Below are 25275 nucleotides of genomic sequence, written 5' to 3'. Positions count from 1 at the left end.
TGTGCCACAACTTATCTATTCTGTTGATAAAATTTGGATTGTTTCTGATCCCTGGCTATTGTAAATAAAACTGTTAGGAACATTTTTGTACATTATGTTTTTGGTTCAAGTACCATGGATTTTTCTTTCTGAGTTTTAGTGTATATCTTCTTGAATAAATGTTTTGTCATTTGCTTTATGCCTTCAGGACTGTTTCCAGAGATTTTAAATTTTGTTTTGTTTTGTTTTGCTTGAATTCTTACCAGTTTCATTGGAGAGTGGGTGTAAGTAGCTCCTTACAATGTCATGCTGGAACTATTTCTGTCACGTATCTCTCAATCTGGGCTTGCCTTTTCACTCTGTCTCTAGATGAACAGAAGTTTCTAATTTTGATGAAGTTCATCTTTTAAATATTTTTCTTTGTATTACTTTCTGAGTCCTGTTTCAGAAATCTCTGCCTCCACTAGCACATAAAGATAGTGTCCTGTACTTTTGAAGCTTTAGGGTTTAAGCTTTTACAATTAGGGCTATGATCCATCTTAAATTAATTTTTTGTGTATGGTGTGAAGCATTGTAGGGGTCAAGGTTCTTTTTTATTTTCCATTCATATATTCAGTTGTCCCTTCCCCACTGAATTCCGTTGACACCTTTGTCATAAATAAAGTGGCCATATGCATGTGGATCTGTTTCTGGACTCTGTTCTACTGGCCTGTTTGTATGTATATATATATATATTAATACCACATTGTCTTATTTCTAACTGTAGCTTTTTTTTTTTTTAAGATTTTTATTTATTTGAGAGAGAGCACGAGCAGGGGGAGGGACAGAGGGAGAGTGGGAAGCAGACTCCCGCTGAGCAGGGAGCCTGACGCTGGGCTCAAAGGATCTGGGGACCATGACCTGAGCCAAAGGCAGATGCTCAACCAGCTGAACTACCCAGGCCCACCTAGAACTGTAGCTTTATAGTAAATCTTGAAATCTGGTAGTGTAAGTCCCTCAGTTTTATTCTTTGAGATTGTCTTGGCTATTCTGAGTTTCAACTTGCTTTTTTGTTTTTAATTTCTAAAAAAAAATTTTTTTTAAAGATTTTGTTTATTTATTTAAGAGGGAGAGATAGAGCACAGCAGGGGGAGAGGAAGAAGCAGGGTTCCCCCTGAGCAGGGAATCTGATGCTGGGCTGTCCCAGGACCCTGGGATCATGACCTCAGCCGAAGGCAGACACTTAACCCGTTAACCTGCTGAGCCATCCAGGTGCCGTGAAGTTATTTGCTTTTATAAATAGGCTTTTGAATCTGTTTGTCAATTTATACCAAACAAACTAGCCAAATCCTGCCTTTGGCGGGGGGGTATTGCATTGAATTTAGCAATATTGAAACAATGAGTCTTCAATCTTTGGACATGGTTTATTTCTCCACTTATTTAGGTCTTTTTAAAATTTCGTTCAGCAGTGTTTTGCAATTTTCAGTGTAGAATTCTTGCACATTTTTGTTAGAAACCTAGGTATCTTTTGTTTGTTTGTTTTTAAGATTTTACTTATTTCTTTGAGAGAGAGAGCACAAGGGATGGTGGGGGGAAGGAGCAGAGGGAGAGGGACAAGCAAGACGAGCAGGGAGCCTGACATGGGGCTCTGTCCAGTACCCTGGGATTATGACCTGAGCCGAAGGCAGGTGCTTAACCAACTGAGCCACCCACGTGCCCTGGTATCTTGTTTTTGATACTCTCATAAACAGAATTTTTTAAATTTCTGTTTTCTGTTGTTGCTGGTATGTAAGAAATACAGTTGATTTTTGTATAGTGACTTTGTATTCTGGGCAATTCTAAATTTACTTACTTAAAAATATTGTACATTCTTTTGCATCTTTGGTCATGAGTGGTATTGGCCTATAATTTTCCTTTTTTATAATCTTGTCATTTATTTTTATTTGTGTAAAGATTTATTTATTTGAGAGAGTTGTGGGGGAGGGATAGAGGGAAAGGGAGAGAGGATCTCAAGCAGATGCCCTGCTGAGGGTGCGGGGCTCTATCCCACAACCCTGAGATCATGACCTGAGCTGAAATCACGGGTTGGACGCTCAACCAACCTACTCACCCAGGCACACCTAATCTTGTCATTAAAAAAAAATCCATTATACAAGCAAGATTGATTTAATATTTGAAAGTCATTCTAATGCAGTCCACTAACAAAGGAGTTAAATTTCAGTAGATATAGTAAAAGCATTTCACAAAATTGAAAACCTGTTTGTAATTAGCTACAAACGTTTAATTAAGAACAGAAGTGAACATCCTAAAATCTGATAAAGGATATTTACCCATACCCCTCCCACTCACCCCCCAAAAAACCCCTACAGATAACATTACAACTTGATAAAATACTGCCTCATCATATCCTTTGAGTGTGCGAAGCAGACTGTGATGTCCATAGGAGTATTTTTAAAGATTTCATTCATTCGAGAGAAAGTGGAAGCGCTCATGTGCACGCGTGCACACACGTTTTTGTTAGCTGGGGGAGGGGCAGTGGGAGAGGGAGAGAATCTCAAGCAGCCTCTTGTGCCAAGTGTGGAGCCTGGTGCAGGGCTAGATATAGCAGGACTGGAGATCATGACCTAAGCCAAAACAAAGAGTTGGATGCTTAACTGACTCGTCACCCAGGGGAGCTGTCCATAGTAATATTTTAAAGCCAGTCCCAGAAATCTTACCATACTATCAATAAGTATTTTTTTTAAGATTTTATTTATTTATTTGACAGAGAGGCAGCGAGAGAGGGAACACAAGCAGGGGGAATGGGAGAGGGAGAAGTAGGCTTCCTGCTGAGCAGGGAGCCCGATGCGGGGCTTGATCCCAGAACGCTCGGATCGTGACCTGAGCCGAAGGCAGATGCTTAACGACTGAGCCACCCAGGCCCCCCTATCAATAACTATTTTAGCAGCTAACCTATAAGACAATGGAAAGAAAATAATCAGAATGCATAGTCCATAGCAGTTGTTTCATTTCAGTTATGTAATTGTGTACTGGGTTAAGATTTTAAATGTATTTCTTTGGTATTATAGTCAGAACACCTAGGAGCCTACTGTCCTAGAAGGTTGTCTTTTAGAAGTTTACTGGTCACATGAAACTTCACTTTAATGAAACCTTTGCTGTTTGTTTAATTGAGGTGGTTTTGTGACAGGTTGTTTCTCCTTACCAGTTTTACTGAGGAAGCCTATAGACAATAAACTGTATCTGTTTAAATTACACAATTCAGTGAGTCTTGACAGTGCAAGAATCACCACAAAATATTTTGTCTTTATAATAAAATAATAAATAGTACAGTAATAAAAATTGTCTACTAGCCCTAGGAAACTACTGATCTACCTTTTTCGTTTGGTTTATTTTAAAGGTATGTGAATAATGAATAAAACAATTTTTAAATAAGCTTTATTTTTTTAGAAGTTTTAGATTTACAGAAAAACTGAGAAAGATAGTATAGTTCCTGTAAACCCGTACCCAGTTTCTCCTATTATTGACATTTTGTTAATATTGTACATTTTTCATAATTAATGAACCAATAGTATTATTAAGTAAAATCCATAATTTATTTAGATATCCTTAGTTTTTCCCCAGTGTCCTTTGTCTGTTCCAGGATTCTGTCAGATACCCTGTTTGATTAGTTTTATGTCTCAGACTCCTCTTGGCTGGGACAGTCTTAGACTTTTAATGACTTTGACAGTTGGGGGAGTACTGGTCAAGTATTTTTGTAGGATGCTTCTCTACTGGAATTTGTTCTTTTTCCTTATGATTAGACTGGAGTTATGGGTTTTGGGAATCGATCTGCTCTTTATAAAGAAGAATATCCTAAAAAGTAGAGTAGCCTTACTTCTTAAGGCTGCAGTGACTCTTTGAGTAGTTTTGAGAGTAAAAAAATGGTCCTGAAACACTGCAGTATCTGGCATAGAATAAATAATATAATGAAAAAAGATCCCTGGGGACACCTGGCTGGCTCAGTTGGTTTAGCATCCGACTCTTGGTTTTGGCTCAGGTCATGATCTCAGGGTCTTGAGATCTAGCCCCACATTGGGCATTATACTCAGTGGGGAATCTGCTAAAGATTCTGTCCCCTCCCTTTGCCCCTCTCCCTGCTCGTATGCTCACGTGCTCTCTCTCGCTCTCTCTCTCTCTAATAAATCTTAAAAAAGAGCCCTGGACTAAGCATAAATGCCTTTTTTAGTGTATATTGAGAGCACTTTTTGATTTTTGCTTTCATTAAAGTTTTTTGAATCCCTCTTTAAAAAAAAAATACACTTACCCATACCTTCTTAGGTTAATTCTTAAATATTTTTCTCTCTCTTTTTATTTTTTATAGATTTTGTTTATTTATTTATTTTTTTGACAGAGCGCGCACCATGGGAGAAGCAGACTTCCTGCTGAACAAGGAGCCCACCATGGGGCTTGATCCCAGGACTTGGGGATCATGAACTGAGCTGAAGGCAGATGCTTAACTGACTGAGCCACCAGGGCACCATCTTAAGTATTTCTATAAAATAGGGGTGCCTGGGTGGTTCAGTCAGTTAAGTGTCTGCCTTTGGCTCGGGCCCTGGGATTAAGGCCTGTATTGAGCTCCCAGCTTGGTGGGAGTCTGCTTCTCCTTCTCCCCCTTCAGCTCCCCCTGCTTGTGCTTTCTCTCTGTGTCAAATAAATAAATAAAATCTAAAAAAAAAAGCTTTAATTATATTTCTATAAAATAAATTTATTTAGGTCTTAGATCTTAGACAGTTTTAGAGAGAAATTCCCAGAATTAGGATTGATTGCAGGTTCTGTTTTTATCAACGAAGACTGTTTTTATAAGGGTTGGCAATAAGGAAATAGAGCTACCTTGAGATTTCTCTGAAATCTTCCTTTCTACCATATTACTTAGAAAATTCCACTTTTTCAGATTAGCTGTGTTGCATTAATTCCATCCCTGTGCTGCTTTTCTCTGTTGCTAGCAGAATTAAAGCTTTTCCTTAAACAAGAATTGGCAGAAAAGAATTAGATCTCTACTTAATTTTTGGAAAGGTTAAGGATTAGGATGAAAGCATTTGTTACTAAAACATCTTGTGATATTTACAGTAGTGTCATTATGTGGAGATGTTTGCTTGGGAATAAAATGTTAATTTCATATTGGAAAGTTGTTTAAGATTTTTAAAAAATTTGTAGTTTTCTTAGAATATCCTTGAGGTACTAGTGTGAGAAAATTAAAATTGTCAGTTTTCAGGCCCTTTTTTGGGGGGATAGAGTAGGAGAAAAAGTTGTGGTCTCACAGAGCTAGAGATGTTTATTCAACAGCCTAGAGATTTTTTTTGTTTATTTCTGGATTCTGTTCTGTTTCACTGATCTGTTTCTCTCTCTCTAAGCCAGTACCATACTATTTGGATTACTGTAGTTTCATGGTAAATTTTGAGATTGTATATGGTAGAATCTTCAAAATTATTCACTGTTTTCGAGATCGTTTTAACTATTCTAGATCCTTTGCATTTTCATATGAACTTCAGAACTGTCTTGTCATTTGCTATTTTTCAAAGGCTGTTGGGATTATGATTGAGATTATGTTGAAGGTGTAAATTGGAGAAAATTGATATCTTAGTAGTGATTTCTCTTAAACTAGTATATGGTATTATATTTATTTAGATTTTCTTGATGTTCTCTCAATAGAGTATTTTGTTTTCAAGGTAGAGTTTTTAACATCTTGTTAAATTTATTCCTAATTGTTTCATATTTTGTGATGTTACCACATGTGGAGTTTAAAATGTTCCGTTTTCTATTTACTTCTAGTATTTAGAAATGCAGTTGATTTTTGTATATTAAACTTCTGTACTGAGACCTTGCCAGATTTACTAGTTCTAGTAGATTTTTTTTTTAAGTAATCTCTACGCCCAGTGTTTAGCCCAATGCGGAGCTTGAACTCAACAACCCTGAGATGAAGACCTGAGCTGAGATCAAGTCTGACACTTAACCAGCTGAGCTACCCAGATGCCCCTAGTTCTAGCAGATTTTTAAAATTAGTTTCATAGGATTATTCTGCATGACTGACTAGTCATGTCATCAGTGAAAAAGAACAGTGTCACTTTGTGTGGCTTTTATTTCTTTTTCTTGTCATCATTGCACGGGTTAAGACCCGAGTACCCATGCTGAATAGAAGTGGTGGATTGGACATCCTTGCTTTTTTTTCCCGTTCTTTGGAGGAAACCATTGGAGTTTAGCATTACATATGATGTTAACTATAGATTTCTTTGTAAATGCTGTTTATCTGATTGATGCCATTTCCCTCCATTCCTGGTTTGCTAGTTTGCTTACAGTTTTCATCATGAATCTGGTGAGTTTTGTCATAATACTTCATCTGAATATATTGAGGTGAACTTAAAGATTTTCTTTTTTGTTCTGTTAATATTTTGAATTACATTAATTGATTTTGTATGATTTACTAACCTTTTATTCCTGGGATAATCCCTACTTTTGAGGTATCTTTTCCTTTATATATATATTTCCTGTATATATATATATGCACTTTATATATATAAACATATATATACACACTTTTATCTTTTCCTTTATATATATATATATACACATATATATACACACACACACTTTTATCTTTTCCTTTATATATATATATACACACACACATACATATATATGTATATATATATATACACACACACAGTCTGTACTATTCACATGAACTATAGACACCTTACAGCAGTATAACAGCATTCATCACCCCATCTTTTGTGTTATAGTTGTCCTGTATTACATTCTTTATGTTATAAACTATAATGTTACTATAATTTTTATTTTAAACTTGTATGTCTTTTGTTTTATTTTTTAAAAGATTTTATTTATTTGAGAGAGAGCTTGAGCATGAGTGGGAGTAGGGGGAGAGGGAGAGGGAGAAGTAAGCTACTGAGCAGGGAGCCGGACATGGACTCGATCCCAGGACCCTAAGATCATGACCTGAACCAAAACCAAGAGTTGGACACTTAACCCACTATGCCACCCAGGTGTCCCTGGAGCTTATAATCTTTTAGGAAAAGCAACATGTAGCAAATCATTACAAGTTTGCGTACCATTTTACAGGAGCTTTGAGGTAAACAAGAGCAATATATTTACTGGGATTCCATATTGAATCATATTTAAAATGCTTAGGGGCACCTGGCTGGCTCAGTCAGTAGAGCATGCAACTCTTGATCTTGGGGTTGTGAGTTTAAGCCCCACATTGGGTGTAGAGATTACTTAAAAATAAAATCTTTAGGGGCGCCTGGGTAGCGCAGTTGTTAAAGCGTCTGCCTTCGACTCAGGGCGTGATCCCGGCATTCCGGGATCTAGTCCCACATCAGGCTCCTCCGGCTGGGAGCCTGCTTCTTCCCCTCCCACTCCGCTACCTGTGTTCCCTCTCTCGCTGGCTGTCTCTCTGTCTCTCTGTCACATAAATAAATAAAATCTTAAAAAAAAAAATAAAATAAAATCTTTAAAAAATAAAATGAAGTGCTTAATAATTTTTAATCCTTTGAATAAAAACTATTTTAATAAGCTATTTTATACTTCTTTCTTATATATTTTATATAGTTCCTTGCTTTTATCCACCACTATTTCCCTCTCTGTGAAATGCATATTGCCTTTTATCTCTTCAGATTTTTACATTTACTTTTTACAGAGTCCAGTCAGTGTTGAAAATGGTAGTATGTATATTTTTCCTGGCTTACCTATGAATGGTTCTAGAGTTTCACCTTTAAGTACATATTGTTATATATAAAAATATTTCAGAAAAACATAACCAACATTAATTATATGTGGGTGGCATGATATACATAATTTTCACTTTGTTCCTGTAATTTTCTGTACCACCAGTAAAATACAATATGCGTTTTACTCTTTTATGTGAAAAAGATAGTGAGCATTTTTTTAAAAAATGAAAACTATATGTACTGTTTACTAATAAAGAAATTCCTAGTTCAACTATTCCTATATAAAGAGGCTTCTTCTCAAGTGTAATCCTAGTTCTTTTTGTTAGGGCCCAAACAATGTCTGCTTGGCCTTTTGTGAAGTAGAGATGTCAACATAATTGATTATTTTCCTCCATCTTTTCATTTTCCTCAACCCTTAACTAAATAAAACTATTTACCTCTGCTCTTAATTTGAGAGTGTTATATGTTATTAGAGAAAGGTGTTTCAACAAGCTAGGGGCTGTATGTTTCTAAATTATTAGTAGTAGAACCATTGCAGATATTTCCCATGGACTTTAGTTGCAATTCTCTGTAGAAGAATCACTTGAGAACCTGGTGTATGTAATGTGTTAACTGAGTGAATCTTTTTTCCTTTTCATTTCAGTTGGAAAGACATCCTTGATCACCAGATTCATGTATGACAGTTTTGACAACACCTATCAGGTATTTTATTTTTGTTGACTTACTAGTTGTTTCTATTTTGTGTTATAAGTAATATTTAAGGTCTTTCTAAAAATCCACTTTTTACATAAAAGCACTTTCTGTAATCTGTAAAATGTTATATAAATACAAAGTATAACTGATTTTGCTCATAGTCCTCAGTCTTTTCACTTGATTTCTTTATCTCCTCTTCTAAAGTCCATTAAAAGATACCACTAATTACGATCGTGATAGAAGTAGGAGTGATTGTAGATATTCTCTTATGTGCTTCAAGCCTAGGATTCTATGACCTTTTGATCTATACTTAAAGTCAAGAATAAATGAATGGTGTAATTAGAAATCATTAACAGGAGATTTGAGAAATTCACAAATACATGGAAATTAAACAGCACATTCCCAAATAACCAATGAGTCAAGGAAAAAAACTCAAAAATAAAATTTAGGAAGTACTTTGAAACAAATGGGGAAAAAAATTCCGTAACATACCAAAATTTATAGGTTACAGCTAAAGCAATGCTATAAGGAAAAGAAGAGATATATTAAATTAATAATTTAACCTTCTACCTTAAGAAACTAGAAGAGTAAACTAAACCTAAAACAAGCAAAAGACACATGGCAAAGAACTTTATCCAACACACGCAGGACTCTTAAAATCACATAGTTAGTAAAGAATTACTAATTCTTTCCATTTTGACAAGTTTTGATAGATGTGTACACCTGTGAAGCTACCACCACTATCAAGATTAAGAACATTTTCATCATCCCAAAGGAATTTGTTTTAATTAAGCCTTATATTAAAAACCATAAAGGTCATGGAACAGAAATGACTGATACATAAATCTGCCATTTTAGGAAAGTTACTTTTTAAAAAAGCTAATTAGTATGTACTGTATATATTTTATTACCATTCTTTTGAATATTTCAGAAATGGTTTAGCCACCTCATAAGACATGAAAAGAGCAAATTTAGAAATGAAAAATAGCTCAGTCAGTAAGAGTGCTTCAGTTTCTTCTGGATTTCTTTAGGTCAGATATCCCCAATTTTCTAGGTCTCTGCAGCTCTATGGCCTATAAGGCTTCACCTAGAGAACCTTCTCTTGTGTATGGTGTCTTGATTCTGAGCAGTGCTCCGTCTCTTATCAGAAGAGCTACAAATGCCAGTTTCAGAGACTAACAAAAGTATTGATGTCATTGAGCCACATGTGGAAAATTCCTGAAAAGTATAAGCACAAATCTTTGGGAGCAGAACTACTACCATAGGCTAAAAAATCTGAACTAGGGTCAGAGTCTTAGGCTAAAAGACTTATTAGCTGGACCCTATTTAGAGTTCTCTGGTGTTTCTAAAGGATTTTGTTATACCCATGTTCTCAGTGAAATTAAGGAGATCTTTCAGGCATACCTGAAAGTGCCATTGCTGTTTCTTCATGCTGCTGTCAGGTCAGACATCTATAAGGGTAGTGATGTTGACATAAGGGTAGTGATACTGATAGAATTTGACAGATAAGGTAAGATTGTGATTGTGGAAAAGTTGTTGCTAATAAAGCTGAAGTATCATTGTATTTTGGCATTAATAGGAGATGCTAATTAACAATGTGAGTTACAAGTTTTTATGACAATTAGATACAATCCTAGATGTTCTTTTAGTTTAGCTCTAACAAGAAAATTTAGATGATATAGCACCCTACATCCTTATTTAGGGAAATCAGCTTGACAGTATGTTAAGAAGTATCTTTGAATATGAAGAATTGACCTTTATGTGGTTAGCTGCCAACTTAGTTATCAAGTGAAGAGTTCTTCAGTGAATCATTTGACGATTCCCTACTCCCACCCCCACCACACATACTACAACAGAAAAACTTCTGAAATGAATAATTAAAGAGCTAGTCTCCTTGCTAGAAATTTATTATTGGGCTTACATGAGCCATATGTAATGTATATATCAAACTTAATTCATGTTCTGTGTATGATTCCTTTGCACTGAATTAATTTCATTTAAAAAGGAGGAAACTGGCCAGAAGAGTCTTTAATTGACCAAAATTTAGACATTATTTCAGAGTGAAACAAACAAACAAAAAAACTGTTTTAACCAGAGGGTCTAGAGTTGAGTCTCTTAAAGTTCTTGTTTGTCACCACTTATTTTCTTTTCCAGTTATAAACCCACAGATTTTTCTAACAGTTTAAAGTATATCAGCTTGAACCATATTATGTTGCTATATTTATAATTCAAAAATGATAGGATATTGTCAATTTTACATGGTTCAGCTTAATATAAATAAGCTCAAGAAAGATTCCCACAGAGTAGATTCCTTCTTTTTCCTGTTCCTTTTTTAGATTCAGTCTTTTATTTGAGAAAGATTATATTGCTCAGACTGACCTTTGAGATGACTTCGACTTAGAAGATTCTTATTCCAGAAGCTGTTACAAATGGACAATAAACATAAATTCACCTTCATGGTACATAGTGAAGCCATCTATGATGTCTGTCGTAGAAACATCAATATTGAACGCCCAACCTACACTAACCTCAGTTGGTTGATAGGTCGGATTGCATCCTTCATCACTGCTTCCTTCAGATTTGATGGAGTCCTGAATGTTGATTTGACAGAATTCCAGACTAATGTGGTACTCTCTCCCTGCATCTACTTCTTTCTGGCCACATATGCTCCTGTCATCTCTGCTGAGAAAGCCTATCATGAACAGCTTTCTGTAGCAGAGATCACCACTGCATGCTTTGAACTAGCCAGTCAGATGGTGAAATGTGATCCTCACCATGGTAAATACATGGCTTGCTACCTGTTGTACAGTGGCAACATAGTTCCCAAAGATGTCAGTGCCGCCATTGCCACCATCAAGACCAAGCATACCATCCAGTTTATGGACTGGTGCCCCCACTGGCTTCAGGGTGGGCATTAATTACCAGCCTCCCACTGTGGTACCTGTTGGAGACCTGGCCAGAGTACAGCGAGCTGTGTGCGTGGTATAAGCAACATCACAGACATTTCTGAGGCTTGGGCTTTCCTGGACCACAAGTTTGACTTGATGTATGCCAGGCTTGCCTTTGTTCACTGGTATGTGGGTGAGGGCATGGAGGAAGGAGAGTTTTCTGAGGCCTGTGAGGATATGGCTGCCCTTGAGAAGGATTATGAGGAGGTTGGTATGGATTTGATTGAAGGAGAGGAGTACTAAAGTTAAAAATGTCACAAAGGTGCTACTTTTATTCTGTTTTAAACATTGAAAAGTTGAGGTCTGATCAGTTAATTTATATGTAGCAGTGTATACTCTTCATATACAATTACTGACCTGTGCTTTAAAACACAATGCTTTGTTAGACTCAAGATGTCCCTTTCTCTGATGGATTTGAATAAAGTATTCCCAGGGATGCCAGGGTGACTCATTTGGTTAAGCGTCTACTTTCAGCTCAGGTCATGATCCTGGGGTCCTGGGATAGAGCCCCTCATCGGGCTTCTTGCTCGGCGGGGAGCCTGCTTCTCCCTTTCCCCCTTCTTGTGCTTTCTCTCTTGTTATCTCTCTTTCTCTCAAATAAAGAAATTAAAAAACATCTTTGTTGCTGTCTTAAATGGGGGGAAAAAACCCCAAACAAACATAAATTCAGTGTGGCATAGTTTAAAACATTGAAACGTTTATTTTTTTTTATTCTTTAAGATTTTATTTATTTATTTGTCAGAAAGAGAGTGTGAGCAGGGGGAAGGGCAGAGGGAGAAGCAGGCTCCCCCTCGGAGCAGGGAGCCTGACGAGGGGCTCAGTCCCAGGACCCTGGGATCATGACCTGAGCTGAAGGCACTTAACCAAGTCTAAGCCACCCAGGTCCCTACTTTGAAACATTTAAAACAATGTAACTGAATTTTTCCAGGAAGATCTTATTGATGGAATACATCCTTAAGCTCTTTAAGTTAAAGCTTTAAATTGTTCTACACAAAATTCTAGTTTGTTACCAATAGAAATAAAATTCCCCCCGGGTGTACTGTTTTTCTCATCCAATGTTTGATTTCTTAGTTTTTAATTTTCTTTAATTTTTAAGGACTCTTTTTTTTTTTCTCCTACCAGAAGTATTGTCGTTTAATGGGGGGGGGGCGTGGCAGTTTTTTTTCAAACTGTGCTAAGAACACTTAATATGAAATCTACCTTCTAATCAGACTTCTAGGTGTACACTACAGTATTATGTATATGCACAATGATCTCTAGAACTTGTTCAGCTTACATAAGTAAAATTTTATGCTCTTATAATGACACCTTTCTAAACTCGACAGACTTCACATAGTTTCTTTCCTAAGTAATGTGGTACAAAGATATCTAAGAGAAAAGTATACAAGTTTCACATACATAAATATATATAAACATATTTATTAATGGATGGTTATTTTTCTAAAATGGAACCTGTATCAGCATCCTCCTGGGATCCTTTGACTTTCTTCTTTTTATCTCTGTAGCAGTCAGTGTTAGACTCTTCTTAACTTGCCCACTCTTTTCTTCCTTTATTCTAGTCTTTGCGTTTTTCAGCTCTTATTCTTTCTCTGTTTCCTGCTGGGGAAAGCAGCAGCTAGGCAGCAGAACTCTATGTTTGGACCACAGGAGGAAGCTGATTATCATTGCTTGGTATAGAGAAAAATTTGTTTTCCTTACTTAATTACTTTTATGTAGGAAAACTAATGTCCCTTATGGAAAAATCATGATTTGATGGGTCTCTTGGCTGTGTGTGGCCTCAGGACAGGTGACAAACCAGTATGTGGAAAGTCAGACAGAATAGTTAGTTTACATCTGCAATATTTTATAAAATTGCTGTTGGGGCAAATAAACACTGTTCTGAGTGGAGAGCATCCAAATACAAATATCTAAACTATAACCATTATTATCTTGATGCTGATATATTTGGGTAAGCCATTGTTCAATCTTGAATTTTGTGCTCCCACAGTAAAAGTACTGTCTAATTTTTTTATTTTTTATTTTTTTACAAAGTAAACTTCCCAACACAATGAATTAACACTTAAAATAATGTGAAGCTATAAATTAAGATATGTGGGAGAATTTTTTCTAACCTTTGGTTTCTTCTACAATTACTGCCTTCTGCATTTCTATAAAGAAGGTCAGCATGAGGTAGCACTAATGTCTCATCTGTCTTTTATGAAGATTTGAATTAGTTCCACATCAGTAACATTCGAGATGCTGGAATAGCTGATGATGTTTAGTTTTCCATCTATTCTTTCTGTTTTTCCTGCTGTTGGCTTAATTCTTGTGGCTGATTGACTTTTTTGCCATAGTAGTTCTGCTTGGAATAAAATTAACTGAAAAGAAGAGCAGAAACAGGCTCTGTTTTTCAGGTTAATTTTAATCTTTATGAGTTTGGTGTATAAATGATGTGCCAAAACTAGGATAGTGCAGTGGAAGGGGGGATTATTATACATTTTATCATAAAGTCTTACTTTGTATTAATTTTAAAAACATTTATATGTCTTGGCTGTGAGATCTGACAAGGCATATTTCTGTTTGTAGCCATTAAAAATTATTTTGGGCTGTTTATAACAAACACAAAATAACATTGGTAAGTGATGTGAGAAACTTTTTTTTCCATATATAAGAAGTCCATAAGTAGAGTAGTTCAGGGCTTGTGTGGCAGCTCCATAGTCATCTGGGACTTGTAACTTTGTTTATCCAGATCTAATATGTGACTTGCATATGGAGGTTGCCTCGTGGTTATTGAATGGTTCCTGGAGTTCTGGCCATGGTATCCCACATCCAGGCAAGAAGAAGGAAAGGAAAAAAACCAACAGTGCACCTTTCAACTGAGTCAGTCCCATTCATTTAAAGCTCAAAGAAGGCTGAAAAATGTAGTCTTTTTAGTGGGAAAGTATGGATTTAAATAAATGTTTGTTTTAACAAGGAAGGGAAAGATGGATATTTGTGTAGACAGTCAGCTGCCTTTGTCTGATTAAATGAGGTTCTCTTGGTGAGATTTGTTAAATGTAGCCCTATACCATTCCTGTACATTCCTCAGGTTTGTCAGTTAGATGCTTCTGTACAATAATTCAAGTTTATGAACTCATTATCCCAGCCTATAGCAGAGTGGGATATACATTTTCAGACTGCATACTTCAGTTATATATATTTAAGCCCTAAATTTAGAAATGTAATTGAAATACATAGTCACATAGTTTAGGATAAAGAAGAAAGCTAGCTTTCTTTCTTTTTTTTCTTTTTAAATATTTTATTTATTTGACAGAGAGCACAAGCAGGGGAGCAGTAGAGGGAGAGGGAGAAGCAGGCTCCCTGCTAAGCAGGGAGCCTGAAGCAGGTCTTGGTCCCAGGGCCCTGGGATCATGACCTGAGCTGAAGGCAGATGCTTAACCATCTGAGCCACCCAGGCACCCCTTGCTTGCTTTAGTAAAAGTCTGTGTATAGTTGAAATCTACAAAATGCTGCTCAGGAAAATTAAAGAAGACCTAATGGAGAAACATCCTAGGCAAAGGGATTAGAAAACAGTATTGTTAAGATGTCAGTACTAACTACTGAAAGCAGTCTACGGGTTTAATGCAGTCCCTATCAGATTTCTACTGCCATTTGTGTAGAAATAAAGAACCGATTCTAATTTGCAAAAGCTAAAACAGTCTTGAAAAAGGAAAATAGGGCACCTGTGTGGCTCAGTTGGTTTTGCATCTGCCTTCAGTTCAGGTCATGAACCCAGGGTCCTGGGTCGAGCCCCACGTTGAACTCCCTGCTCAGCAGGGAGCTTCTCACCACCACCACCACCCCCCGCCCCCACTCATGCTCGCGTACTCTCTCTCTGTCAAATGAATAAATAAAATCTTAAAAAAAAAAAGAGGACTCAACACTTCTGATTTCAAAATTTATTACAAAGCTACAGTAATCAGGACAATGACAGACATATAGACCAATGGAATAGAATTGGGAATTCATAAGTAAATCCACATACCTATTGACAATTGATTTCCTTCTTAAAAGATTTATTAAAGATTTATTTATTTATTTTAGAGAGTGTGCGAGCATGAGCTTGTGCACAAAAGTAGTAAAGGGCACAGAGAGAGAGAAACTCAAGCAGACTCCCCACCGAGCGTGAGACCCGATATGGAGCTAGATCCTAAAACCCTGAGATAATGACCCAAGCCTAAATCAAGAGTCGGACATTCAACCGACTGAGCCACCCAGGCACTGGACAATTGGTTTCCAGTAAGAGCACCAGGCTCAACCTACAGAATGGGAAGAAATACTTGAAAATTACATATCTGAGAAGAGTTTCATATCTAGGATCTGTAAAGAACTCCTGTATATCAGTAATAAAATGACAAACTCAGTTTAAAAATGGGCAAAGGACTGAATAGAAATTTCTTCAGAGAGGTTATACAAATGGCCAGTAAGCACAGGAAAAGATGCTTACATTACTAGTCATTAGAGAACTGCAAATCAAAATCACAAAAAGATTCCACTTCCTACCTACTAGGATGAGTATTATATATAAAAAGAGAAAATACAAATGCTGGCAATAATATAGAAAAATTGGAACCTTCATGCATTGCTATTAGAAATTTGTGGTGTAGCTGCTGTGGAAGCCAGTCTGGCATTTCCTCACCAAGTTTCAATAGAATTATCATAAGGCCTAGCAGTTCCATTGTCCAGGTGTATACTGAAGAACTGAATGTAGGAACTCATAGCAGCCAAAAGGTGGAAACAAACCCCAAATGTCCATTAATAAATGAATGGAAAAAGAAATTGTGGGATATCCATACATTGTGATAAGTTACTGCTTAATGGGTACAGTTTCTGTTTGAGATTATAAAGAAGCTTTAAAAACAGTGTTGACAGTTATAGATCACTGTGGATATAATCAGTGCCATTGAATTGTACACTTAACATGGTTACATTTTATTTTATTTTTAAAGATTTTATTTGAGAGCGAGAGTGAGCACATGAGCGGGGGAGGGGTAGAGGGGAAGAGAGAAGCAGGGAGCCCAATGCGTGGCTTGATCCCAGGACCCTGGGATCATGACCTGAGCCAAACACAGCCACCTAATCAACTGAGCCACCCAGGTGCCCAAGAATGTCACATTTTATCATCTATGTTTTACCACAATTTAAAAATCTATCTTTAAAAAAAACCATCAGTGTCCGTGTAGGTTCATCAGCTGTAACAAATGTACCACTTTGGTGGAGGATGTTGACAATAGGGAGTGTTACGCAAATGTGGGGGTAAGGGAGTATATGGGAAATCTCCATACCTTTCAGTTTTGCTGCGGACCTAAAACTATTCCCAAAAAATAGTATTTTGAAAAATGGTTAAGATATTTAATTTTGGGGGCGCCTGGGTGGCACAGCGGTTAAGCGTCTGCCTTCGGCTCAGGGCGTGATCCCGGCGATCTGGGATCGAGCCCCACATCAGGCTCTTCTGCTATGAGCCTGCTTCTTCCTCTCCCACTCCCCCTGCTTGTGTTCCCTCTCTCGCTGGCTGTCTCTATCTCTGTCGAATAAATAAATAAAATCTTTAAAAAAAAAAAAAGATATTTAATTTTGTTATGTGTATTTTATCACAACTTTAAATAAATATAATAAATAAATATGTATATATTATAGTTACTATATATTGGAAAGAGCTGGCCTTTTACTCCCAACTCCACAGCAGAAGCTTTGTTTCCCTAGACAACTTTTTTAACTTCTCTGAACCCCAGTATTGTTAAAATTATAAAAATAGGGATGGGCAGTAGCTACTTTGCAAAGGTGTATGAGGATTAGAGATGATTGTGTAAAAGGCCTAAAAGAATTCTTTAATACACAGCATGTGCTCAGTAGGTAGAAACCATTATTGCTGAAAATTTTGTTCATTCGTCCTTGGCTATGATGTGTTTATGTGTTTATTCATTATTTCTCCTACAATCATAATTACCATTTGAACCCTAAACTGCCATTAAACTATTATTTTTTTTTAAGTTTATTTATTTGAGAGAGAGAGCATGCATGAGTGGGGGGAGGGGCAGAGGGAGAAGCAGACTCCCCACTGAGCAGGGGGCCCCATGTGGGGCTTGATCCCAGGACCCCGGGATCATGACCTGAGCTGAAGGCAGAAGCCTAATTGACTGAGCCACCCAGGCTCCCCCTTAACTGTTATTATTTTTATTTTATTTTTTAACTTCTTTGTTTTCTGTTTTACAGGCAACTATTGGTATTGACTTTTTATCAAAAACAATGTACTTGGAGGATCGAACAGTGAGTAATGTTTTCAGTGTGCAATTATCTGCAATACTCCAGGATAGAAAACTGTGATCAAAGCTATAATCAATGATTGTCACCATAAGAAGCTCTTAGCAAAGTTGAAAAAGTTAGTTTACAGGCTTTGAGAAAAACTGTTATTAACAGAGTGATAGTACTTATAGCATTCTGACTTAATCCCCAAGTAAAATCCAAAGGGGAGAGAAAGCCAAGTTATTTGGAAAATACTGAATGCCCTAGGCTTGCTAAACAAAATTTGTCATCCTGATTAGGAAAGATGATAACAGATAGCATTGAGATAATGAAAAGAGTATTTTCATGAAGAAATTAGAGTTGCTAAAGACTTTTTGAGTGTTACTCTTTAGACATTCAAAAATATTTCATTTGACTTCACATAATTTGTCAGTTTCAAAATTCTATATGTCAGAATGTGATGTATAACAAAGTGACAGTGAATAGATACAAGTAATGTGTATTTATTTGTTGATTTAGACAGCTGTATTTTGGAATGCTCCCTTTAAGCATAGTGTAAATTCTGTATTCTAGCCCACTGTCCCTGGAAGAGATTCCTATCAGCTAAACAGTGGCTTAAATGTGGTATTTCAGGACCTATACACAAAAAACATTGTATCTCTAATGCTATTTCCTATAAGTGTGTGAGTTTTTCTTTTGGGTATTCTCTTTTATGTTTTAAAGTACAGCATGTCATTAAATTTTGAAAGCTTAGAAATTGCTTTATAATGGTATAATAACTTAATGCTTGTTTTCAGGCTTTTCTTCCTCAAATGTAAATATGAAAAGTAAGAAAGTAAAGAAATTTTTATGTAGAGTTGCAAAAAGATATTTCTCCATTTTGTTAGGTTATATACAATGTTCTGGGAAGAAACGTGTAGGAGAAACATAAGCACAGTAGTCAGAGACCCAATTTCAACGTGTTCTGGACCCAATAGAAAAGAGACACAGTTTAGCTTCAGAGAGGCTTTCAGAGAAGCATTCATTCCTTTACTCTGATAGCTGAGGCTGCTCATTGGCATTTGCCTTCGTTTTTCCCTTTTATGCTATTTCAACATCAACACAGTCTACTTTTTGCTATCCGGAAGGCATTAGATTCAAAGAGACGTTATAGGGAGTGAAAAAAAGCTGTATTTCTGATTCTGTGAAATCTTTCACATAGCCATTTTTAAGTCACGTACCTTCAGAGCAAGCAAATTTTTAATATTACTCCCTTTTGAAAAAGGAAAGGAGTTTTGTGTTATTTTCATTCCTCACATCCCTGCAACCTTTTGCATGAATCTACTTTTTACCTTCTTCCCACCTTCCCTCTTTTAAAAACATTATTTCTTTTTTCTTTTTAGTATGAGTTTGGTTTTTTTTTTTTTTTTATTTATTTTTTCCCATCCCACAGATCAGGCTGCAGCTGTGGGATACTGCGGGTCAGGAACGTTTCCGTAGCCTCATTCCCAGTTACATCCGTGATTCTGCTGCAGCCGTAGTAGTTTACGATATCACAAGTAGGTATTTTGCAACGGGTTGACCTTTCTTATTTTTCTTGCTTGTTTGACTGATTTTGTTGTTAGGTACGATTGCAATTATGGGACACAGCAGGTCAAGAGCGGTTCAGGAGCTTGATTCCTAGCTACATTCGTGACTCCACTGTGGCAGTTGTTGTTTATGATATCACAAGTGAGTGGGGGGAATTATGCATTTCTAATCTTCTTTCAACCTTTAGCTTAGCTGCATGCATGTTCTTGTCTTGTGCTTGTTTTCTATACTAGCATGTAAAAATGAGTTTTGTCATAGCAAACCTTATCATATACCAGCTAGGTCAGAAATATTTGCTTTGGTGTCTGTACCAACATGCTTTATTTCCACTGTGCCAGATTTTTTTGCCCTGGAAATTTTCATTCAGATCTAATTATGAATCCTCTCCAAGGCTTTCCTAGTATCCTGTTATCCCTAAGTCACACCATAATTATGGTTGAAAGAATGTCTCCTTTTTCATTTAACTTGATCTCAGATTTCTCTAAAATAAAATAATCTGCATTTAAGCCTCTTGCCAAAATTTTCAAATCCTTCAGGGCTTTCTGTTGAGGCTATTAAAAGCTTCCGCTAGCCAACTTTTCTCTGCTTTCCACTTCCAGTCATCCTCTCTCTGTAGAGGAAGGCAGAGAAAACATATAATGTGCAGTTTTCTTTTAATCATTTTCATTTGAATCACATCTGGATTCTGGGACTGACTGACTTTGTTGCTAACAAATTACACTTTCATTTCTCTCCAAGAAGAAATTTTAAATAGGAGATTAAAACAAGTAATGATCTTCCTTTTTCTTTTCCCTAAAGACTGAATAATGTCTTTGGCATTTTAAGTGCCTGTAAATTTTCCAAAGAATATGGTGACTGACAAGGAAATGCTCTGTGATTAACACTGTCTTTGTAAATTGGTTTATTATATATGTATTAGGCAATATTAAGCCATCATTCCATATAGTGGTCCATAATTTGTAGGAAAACCAGAATGTTACATCTTAAACTTAGTTTAAAAAGAATCTTAAATAAACTGTTGGTTTGAGCTAGTGATATTCTTACTGTACATTTTTACATATCTGCTCAGCCAGAAGTCATATCTACATAATAATTGCAATGGCAGAATTATAAGTTCGCATTCAGAGACCTTTTTTGGGGGGGTGGGTTAGGTGCTATATGCAATCTTTCTTTTCTTGAAGCTTTACTTTGGGTTGCTACTTGTTTAAAAAAAGTGTATGTTCATTATTGTGCGTTGATAAGTTTTGCAGCTTTAAAATGTTTGTGCTTACTTTAACCAAATCAAGTGAAACCTGGTGTGTTTTTCTTTAAAAATTGTGCACATGTGGTTAAAATATTAGTAAAGTTTTCCCTGGAGCTGCCGTAAAAATTACTGAAGTATTCTACTTAGAATCCAGTGCTAGGAAAGATGGATTTTGTTACAAGTGATTCTGGTGCATTAAACTAATGAACTTCAAGTTAAAGTGATCACAAACTGAATAAGCAATGCAAACAGAGTGGTGTTGAAAGCTGTGTAAAGGCTTTATAAATTTTCTGGATGTTTTGGGTTTTACTGGCTGACCTACTTTTGGAGATGCTTTCTTTGTCATGCTGGGTATGTGTAAGTAATCAAAAAAACATTGTGGCAATGTGACACCATATTATCTGCCATACCTGTCCTTACATTTTAAAAAGGTTCCCCCTCCCCCAATTACATATGGTACGTTGCACTCATTTGGTCATATTCAAAATTTTTAAACTATTATAAAAGAAACCTCGAGGACTTTATTCTTGTGATTTATTTATGTCACTGACAGTTGTACTCAGATAAAATGGAGTTACATTGCAGGCACATTAAAAGTGGGTCCTAATGTGCCAACCCCCGCCCCCCCAACTTCCAGGATTTGTTTTTTTGTTTTTGTTTTTGTTTTTTGGTTTATCACTTGGGGAGGCTTTGCGGTAACACTAATCTCTCTGTCCACCCTCCTATACCAGATGTTAACTCATTCCAGCAAACTACAAAATGGATTGATGATGTCAGAACAGAAAGAGGAAGTGATGTTATCATCATGCTAGTAGGGAATAAAACAGATCTTGCTGACAAGAGGTACAGAGTGATTTTGTATGTGTATCGAATGGTTGATTTCTTTGTTAAGCAGCCTGTTATTTTTATTACTGAAGAATTGTTTTGAAAGGAAACATGTTTAATTCTTAAGTTTATACCCCCCTTTTCTTTAGTGTGAGAACCTGAAATGTAAACATTAAACTCAGTCTTTAAAGGAAAATGAGGGTTTTTTTGTTTTGTGTAAGCCCACGTATAAATAGCTTTTGTGCAAAATTGTTTACACATGGGGGGAAAAAGGATTGTTTACACATGAAGCTGGTAACTATTTTGCGTTTTTTAGGCCTCATAAACATGAGCAGTGTTCTGTTAAAGAACAGAATGTTTTAAGAACAAATCCTATCTTTAAAAATTATTCATAATGATTAAATGCACACTCTTTTGGTAGTCTTCTTAAAAATATTCATTATAATTCACTGGTGTAGTTTTTCTTTTCTTTTTTTTAAATTGTATGGTTGAACCAGACTGTGTAGTTGAACTGAATAGCTTGATTGTGATACCTTAGTCAAATGAGCAAAGCCATATTCAAGTCACAGGATACAAAATTATTAACATTCACTGTAGAACCCAAGGCTTGAATATCTGCCTTCAGCATCCTAAGTAATCTACTGGATATTCTTTCTGCTTTAAATAGTCTTGACCATTTTACTTAATAGTAGAAGCTTTTACTATTTGCTGTTTGTTTATTCATGAGATGGGTATTGAAATTCAGGTATTGAACTTGTACTATTAATTAAAATGTTGCAAAGAAATCCAATATGTTCAAAGGCTTGTGGAAATGTTAAGCCCATTTTTTCCCATGGTACCTCATTTGGAATTGGCAGTAGGATGACAAAAAAGTCTTTCTTGGTTAAAAGTAAACTCAGAATATGATCATCTTTCCTTCATGAAAATAATTGTACATCAATTGGCATCATAATTTTTCACTATTTTATCTCTGCTATGAGAATTTGTAGATCATGTAGGTATATATTCTTCTAGTAGAGAGAGTCCCTAGTACTTTCATTTTAAAATAGGAAAATGGTGTATCTGAATTGTTTCTGTTACAATAGCCAGAGTTATCTAAAAGGATGCATATAGCATCTGTTCTTTTATTGTGCAATATTTCAATTGAGTACACAAATGCTAGAAACAATCTAAATTATACTTAAAGTGATTTTTTTCTTCAAGGTAGTATATGTCCATGGGTTGGAATTACTGTGTTTCTCAGCAATTTTTGCCATACTATTACCCTTTAATTTTAAATTGAGTAGAAGATTTAAATGTTTTTTTAAAAAGCATTAGAAGAAACATTTTTTGGTAGTAGGTGGGTACCCTTTTATAAGTGTGACATGAAATTCTAAAGCCATAAAGAGAAAGAGTCTGAATATATAAATATAAAGATCGTATTCACCTATTAGATCACCCATTATTCAGAAGATTGATTATGCACAGTATTATCAAGAATCTAAATAAACAAGAATTCTCATATACTGAAAATGTAACTAATATAATATTTTAAAAAGATCTTATATATTTATTTGAGAGAGAGAGCACAAGCAGAAGGTGGTGGAGAGGCAGAGGGAGAAGCAGTAGCAGACTCCCCGCTGAGCAGGGAGCCCGATGTGGAGCTCCATCTCAGGACCCTGGGATCATGACCTGAGCCAAAGGCAGACGATTAACTGACTGAGCCACCCAGGCACCCTGTAACTAATATAATTTGGGGATGAAACACTTCAGCAGTATCAGAATTAAAAATATTCGTTGACTCAGGGTGCCTGGGTGGCTCAATCGGTTGGGCGTCTGCCTTCAGCTCAGGTCGTGATCCCAGGGTCCTGGGATAGAGCCTCATGTCAGGCTCCCTACTCAGTGGGGAGCCTGCTTCTCCCTCTCCCTTTGCCCTCCCACCTGGTTATGCTCTCTCTCTCTCATGTTCCTCCCCCAAATAAATAAATAAAATCATAAATAAAGAAAATATGCATTGACTCAAACCCACCTCCAGTAATTTATTCCACAGATATACCTGCAGAAATGTGAAAAAATGAACAGATAAGACTGTTTATTGCAACATTATTTGTAATACTGAAAAAAATCAATCTAAATGTCCATCAGTAGGAATAGCATTTTATAAATGAATCCTTGTAGCTACTTTAGAAAAATGAGGGAATTTATTGATGTCTAACACATGAAGCTTAAAAAAATTCACTTGATCAGTATGTATAGCATGATATCCTTTCTGGAAAAAATAAATAAATAAAAAGATGGTAGAGAGATATATATACTCTTTTGCTTGGAACAAATCTTCATAAACATACATGGAACTTAACTGTCACTGTACGTCTTTGGGAAAGGAGTGGAATTATGGAGGACTTTATTGTTAATGATTGGTCTTCTAAAAAATTTTGTAGTCAGGAGAAAGTTTTAATAAAAATGATTCAAAGTCAAATGTCTTTATCACATTGAGAATTGTATTTTTTTTTTTTTTTTTTTTTTTTGGTAAAAACTTGGAGGACAGACCAGAGTATATCTGTTTCAGTATTTCAGTATAAGCACCTCAGTGTGCAGTACTTTTGTCCTTTGTAGCCAGGGATTCCCAAATGTTCCAAACTTGAGAATCAGTTTGTAAATATGGCTTATTAGACCCTCTTTTAAGATTCTTGCTGTGAGGGATCATGGTCAACTTTAAAAATTTTTGGGTTTTAGACCCTGCCTCTAGATGCTGTAATTCAGTTAGTTAAGTGTGGGACTCTAGAATCTATATTTTAATGAGTCTTCCTAGGTGATTCTGACAAAATCAAACCATAGTTGGAACCATTGCTGTAGCTAACCTTCAACCATTTTATTAGGGTGACTCCTAGTTCTAAAACTAGGAAAAATTTCTGTCTGGAATAATTTATGTGTAGGATAATCATTCATAATAATCGTTCATTCAGAAGTATTTATTGAGGGGGCGCCTGGGTAGCTCAGTCGTTAAGTGTCTGCCTTCGGCTCAGGGCGTGATCCCGGCGTTCTGGGATCGAGCCCCGCATCAGGCTTCTCTGCTGGGAGCCTGCTTCTTCCTCTCCCACTCCCCCTGCTTGTCTCTCTCCCACTGGCTGTCTCTGTGTCAAATAAATAAATAAAATCTTTAAAAAAAAAAAAAAAGAAGTATTTATTTAGTATCACTTATGTTTCAGAGGGTGCTACTGTAGGATAGAAGAGTGAACAAAAACAAGTCTTCAAGGAACTTTTATTTCAGAGAATGAACCAGGCAGTAAATAAGTTAAAAATATAATAATATAGTATGTTCAATAATGATACATGCTAAGAGTAAAAAATAAAGCAGGAAAAAGAAATTTGAAATGTCAAGTGTGAGTTTGAAATATTAGATGGGATAGCAATGGAAGACTTCATTGAGAAGATGACTGATGACTTTTCAGTACACATGCTAAGGAAGGAAGGGAGTGACCTGTGCAGATATCTAGGGGAGGAAAAGGCTCATGGCCCAGAAAATGCAAAACCCCTGAGTTCGGAATATACTTAGTTTATTTGAAGAACAGCATGGAGCCCTATATAACTGGTAAAGAGAATGACGGAAAGTGTAGGAGGTGATGACGTGCTTTTTTTTAAAAAAAAAAGAAGAAGAAAATCATAAAAGCCACGTCAGGTGGGGCAAAGTAAAGACTGAATGAGATTGAAGAGTTCGAGCGGAAGAGTAACTTTTCATAGATCAATATTCGCTCTGTTGAAAATACGTGAGTAGAAGGAAGGAGGGTAATCCAGACTATAATCCAAGCAAGAAATGATGAGGACTTGGACCAGGATAGTGGCAGCTTGTGTGATATCAGATCATTGGTTAAGTGCAGATACGTTTTGAAGATGGAACTGACAAGATACACTCATGCAGTGGATAGAATACATAGTGATGGACAGAATATGGAGTGTAGGAGAAGGAGGAGTCAAAATGACACGTAGGTTCTTAGCCTGAGTAACTGTCATTAACTGAGACAGGGAGAGACTACATAAAGAGATGGTTTGGGATGGAATATCATCATGCATTACTTCA

At 36.3% G+C, this 25275-nt stretch overlaps 1 protein-coding gene across 2 annotated transcripts in view; it reads left to right on the top strand.

Moving 5' to 3' along the window:
* Positions 1 to 25275, top strand: part of RAB6A (RAB6A, member RAS oncogene family) — a 79306-nt gene that overhangs the window by 35906 nt on the left and 18125 nt on the right. The window contains exons 2-5 of one of the 2 annotated variants that reach the window (XM_045816320.2): positions 8323 to 8381; positions 17552 to 17605; positions 19186 to 19291; positions 21125 to 21236. In XM_045816320.2, the coding sequence (XP_045672276.1) occupies positions 8323 to 8381; positions 17552 to 17605; positions 19186 to 19291; positions 21125 to 21236 (331 nt within the window). Of the gene's footprint in view, positions 1 to 8322; positions 8382 to 17551; positions 17606 to 19013; positions 19120 to 19185; positions 19292 to 21124; positions 21237 to 25275 lie in introns of both variants that reach the window. The other variant, XM_045816321.2, reaches the window with a different exon arrangement.

The sequence above is a fragment of the Ursus americanus genome, chromosome 16, assembly GCF_024610735.1.
Source record: "Ursus americanus isolate L20-20 chromosome 16, mUrsAme1.1.p, whole genome shotgun sequence".
Lineage (NCBI taxonomy): Eukaryota > Metazoa > Chordata > Mammalia > Carnivora > Ursidae > Ursus > Ursus americanus.
The sequence above is the reverse complement of the archived record's forward strand: the minus strand, read 5'-3'. Positions and strand labels throughout refer to the sequence as shown.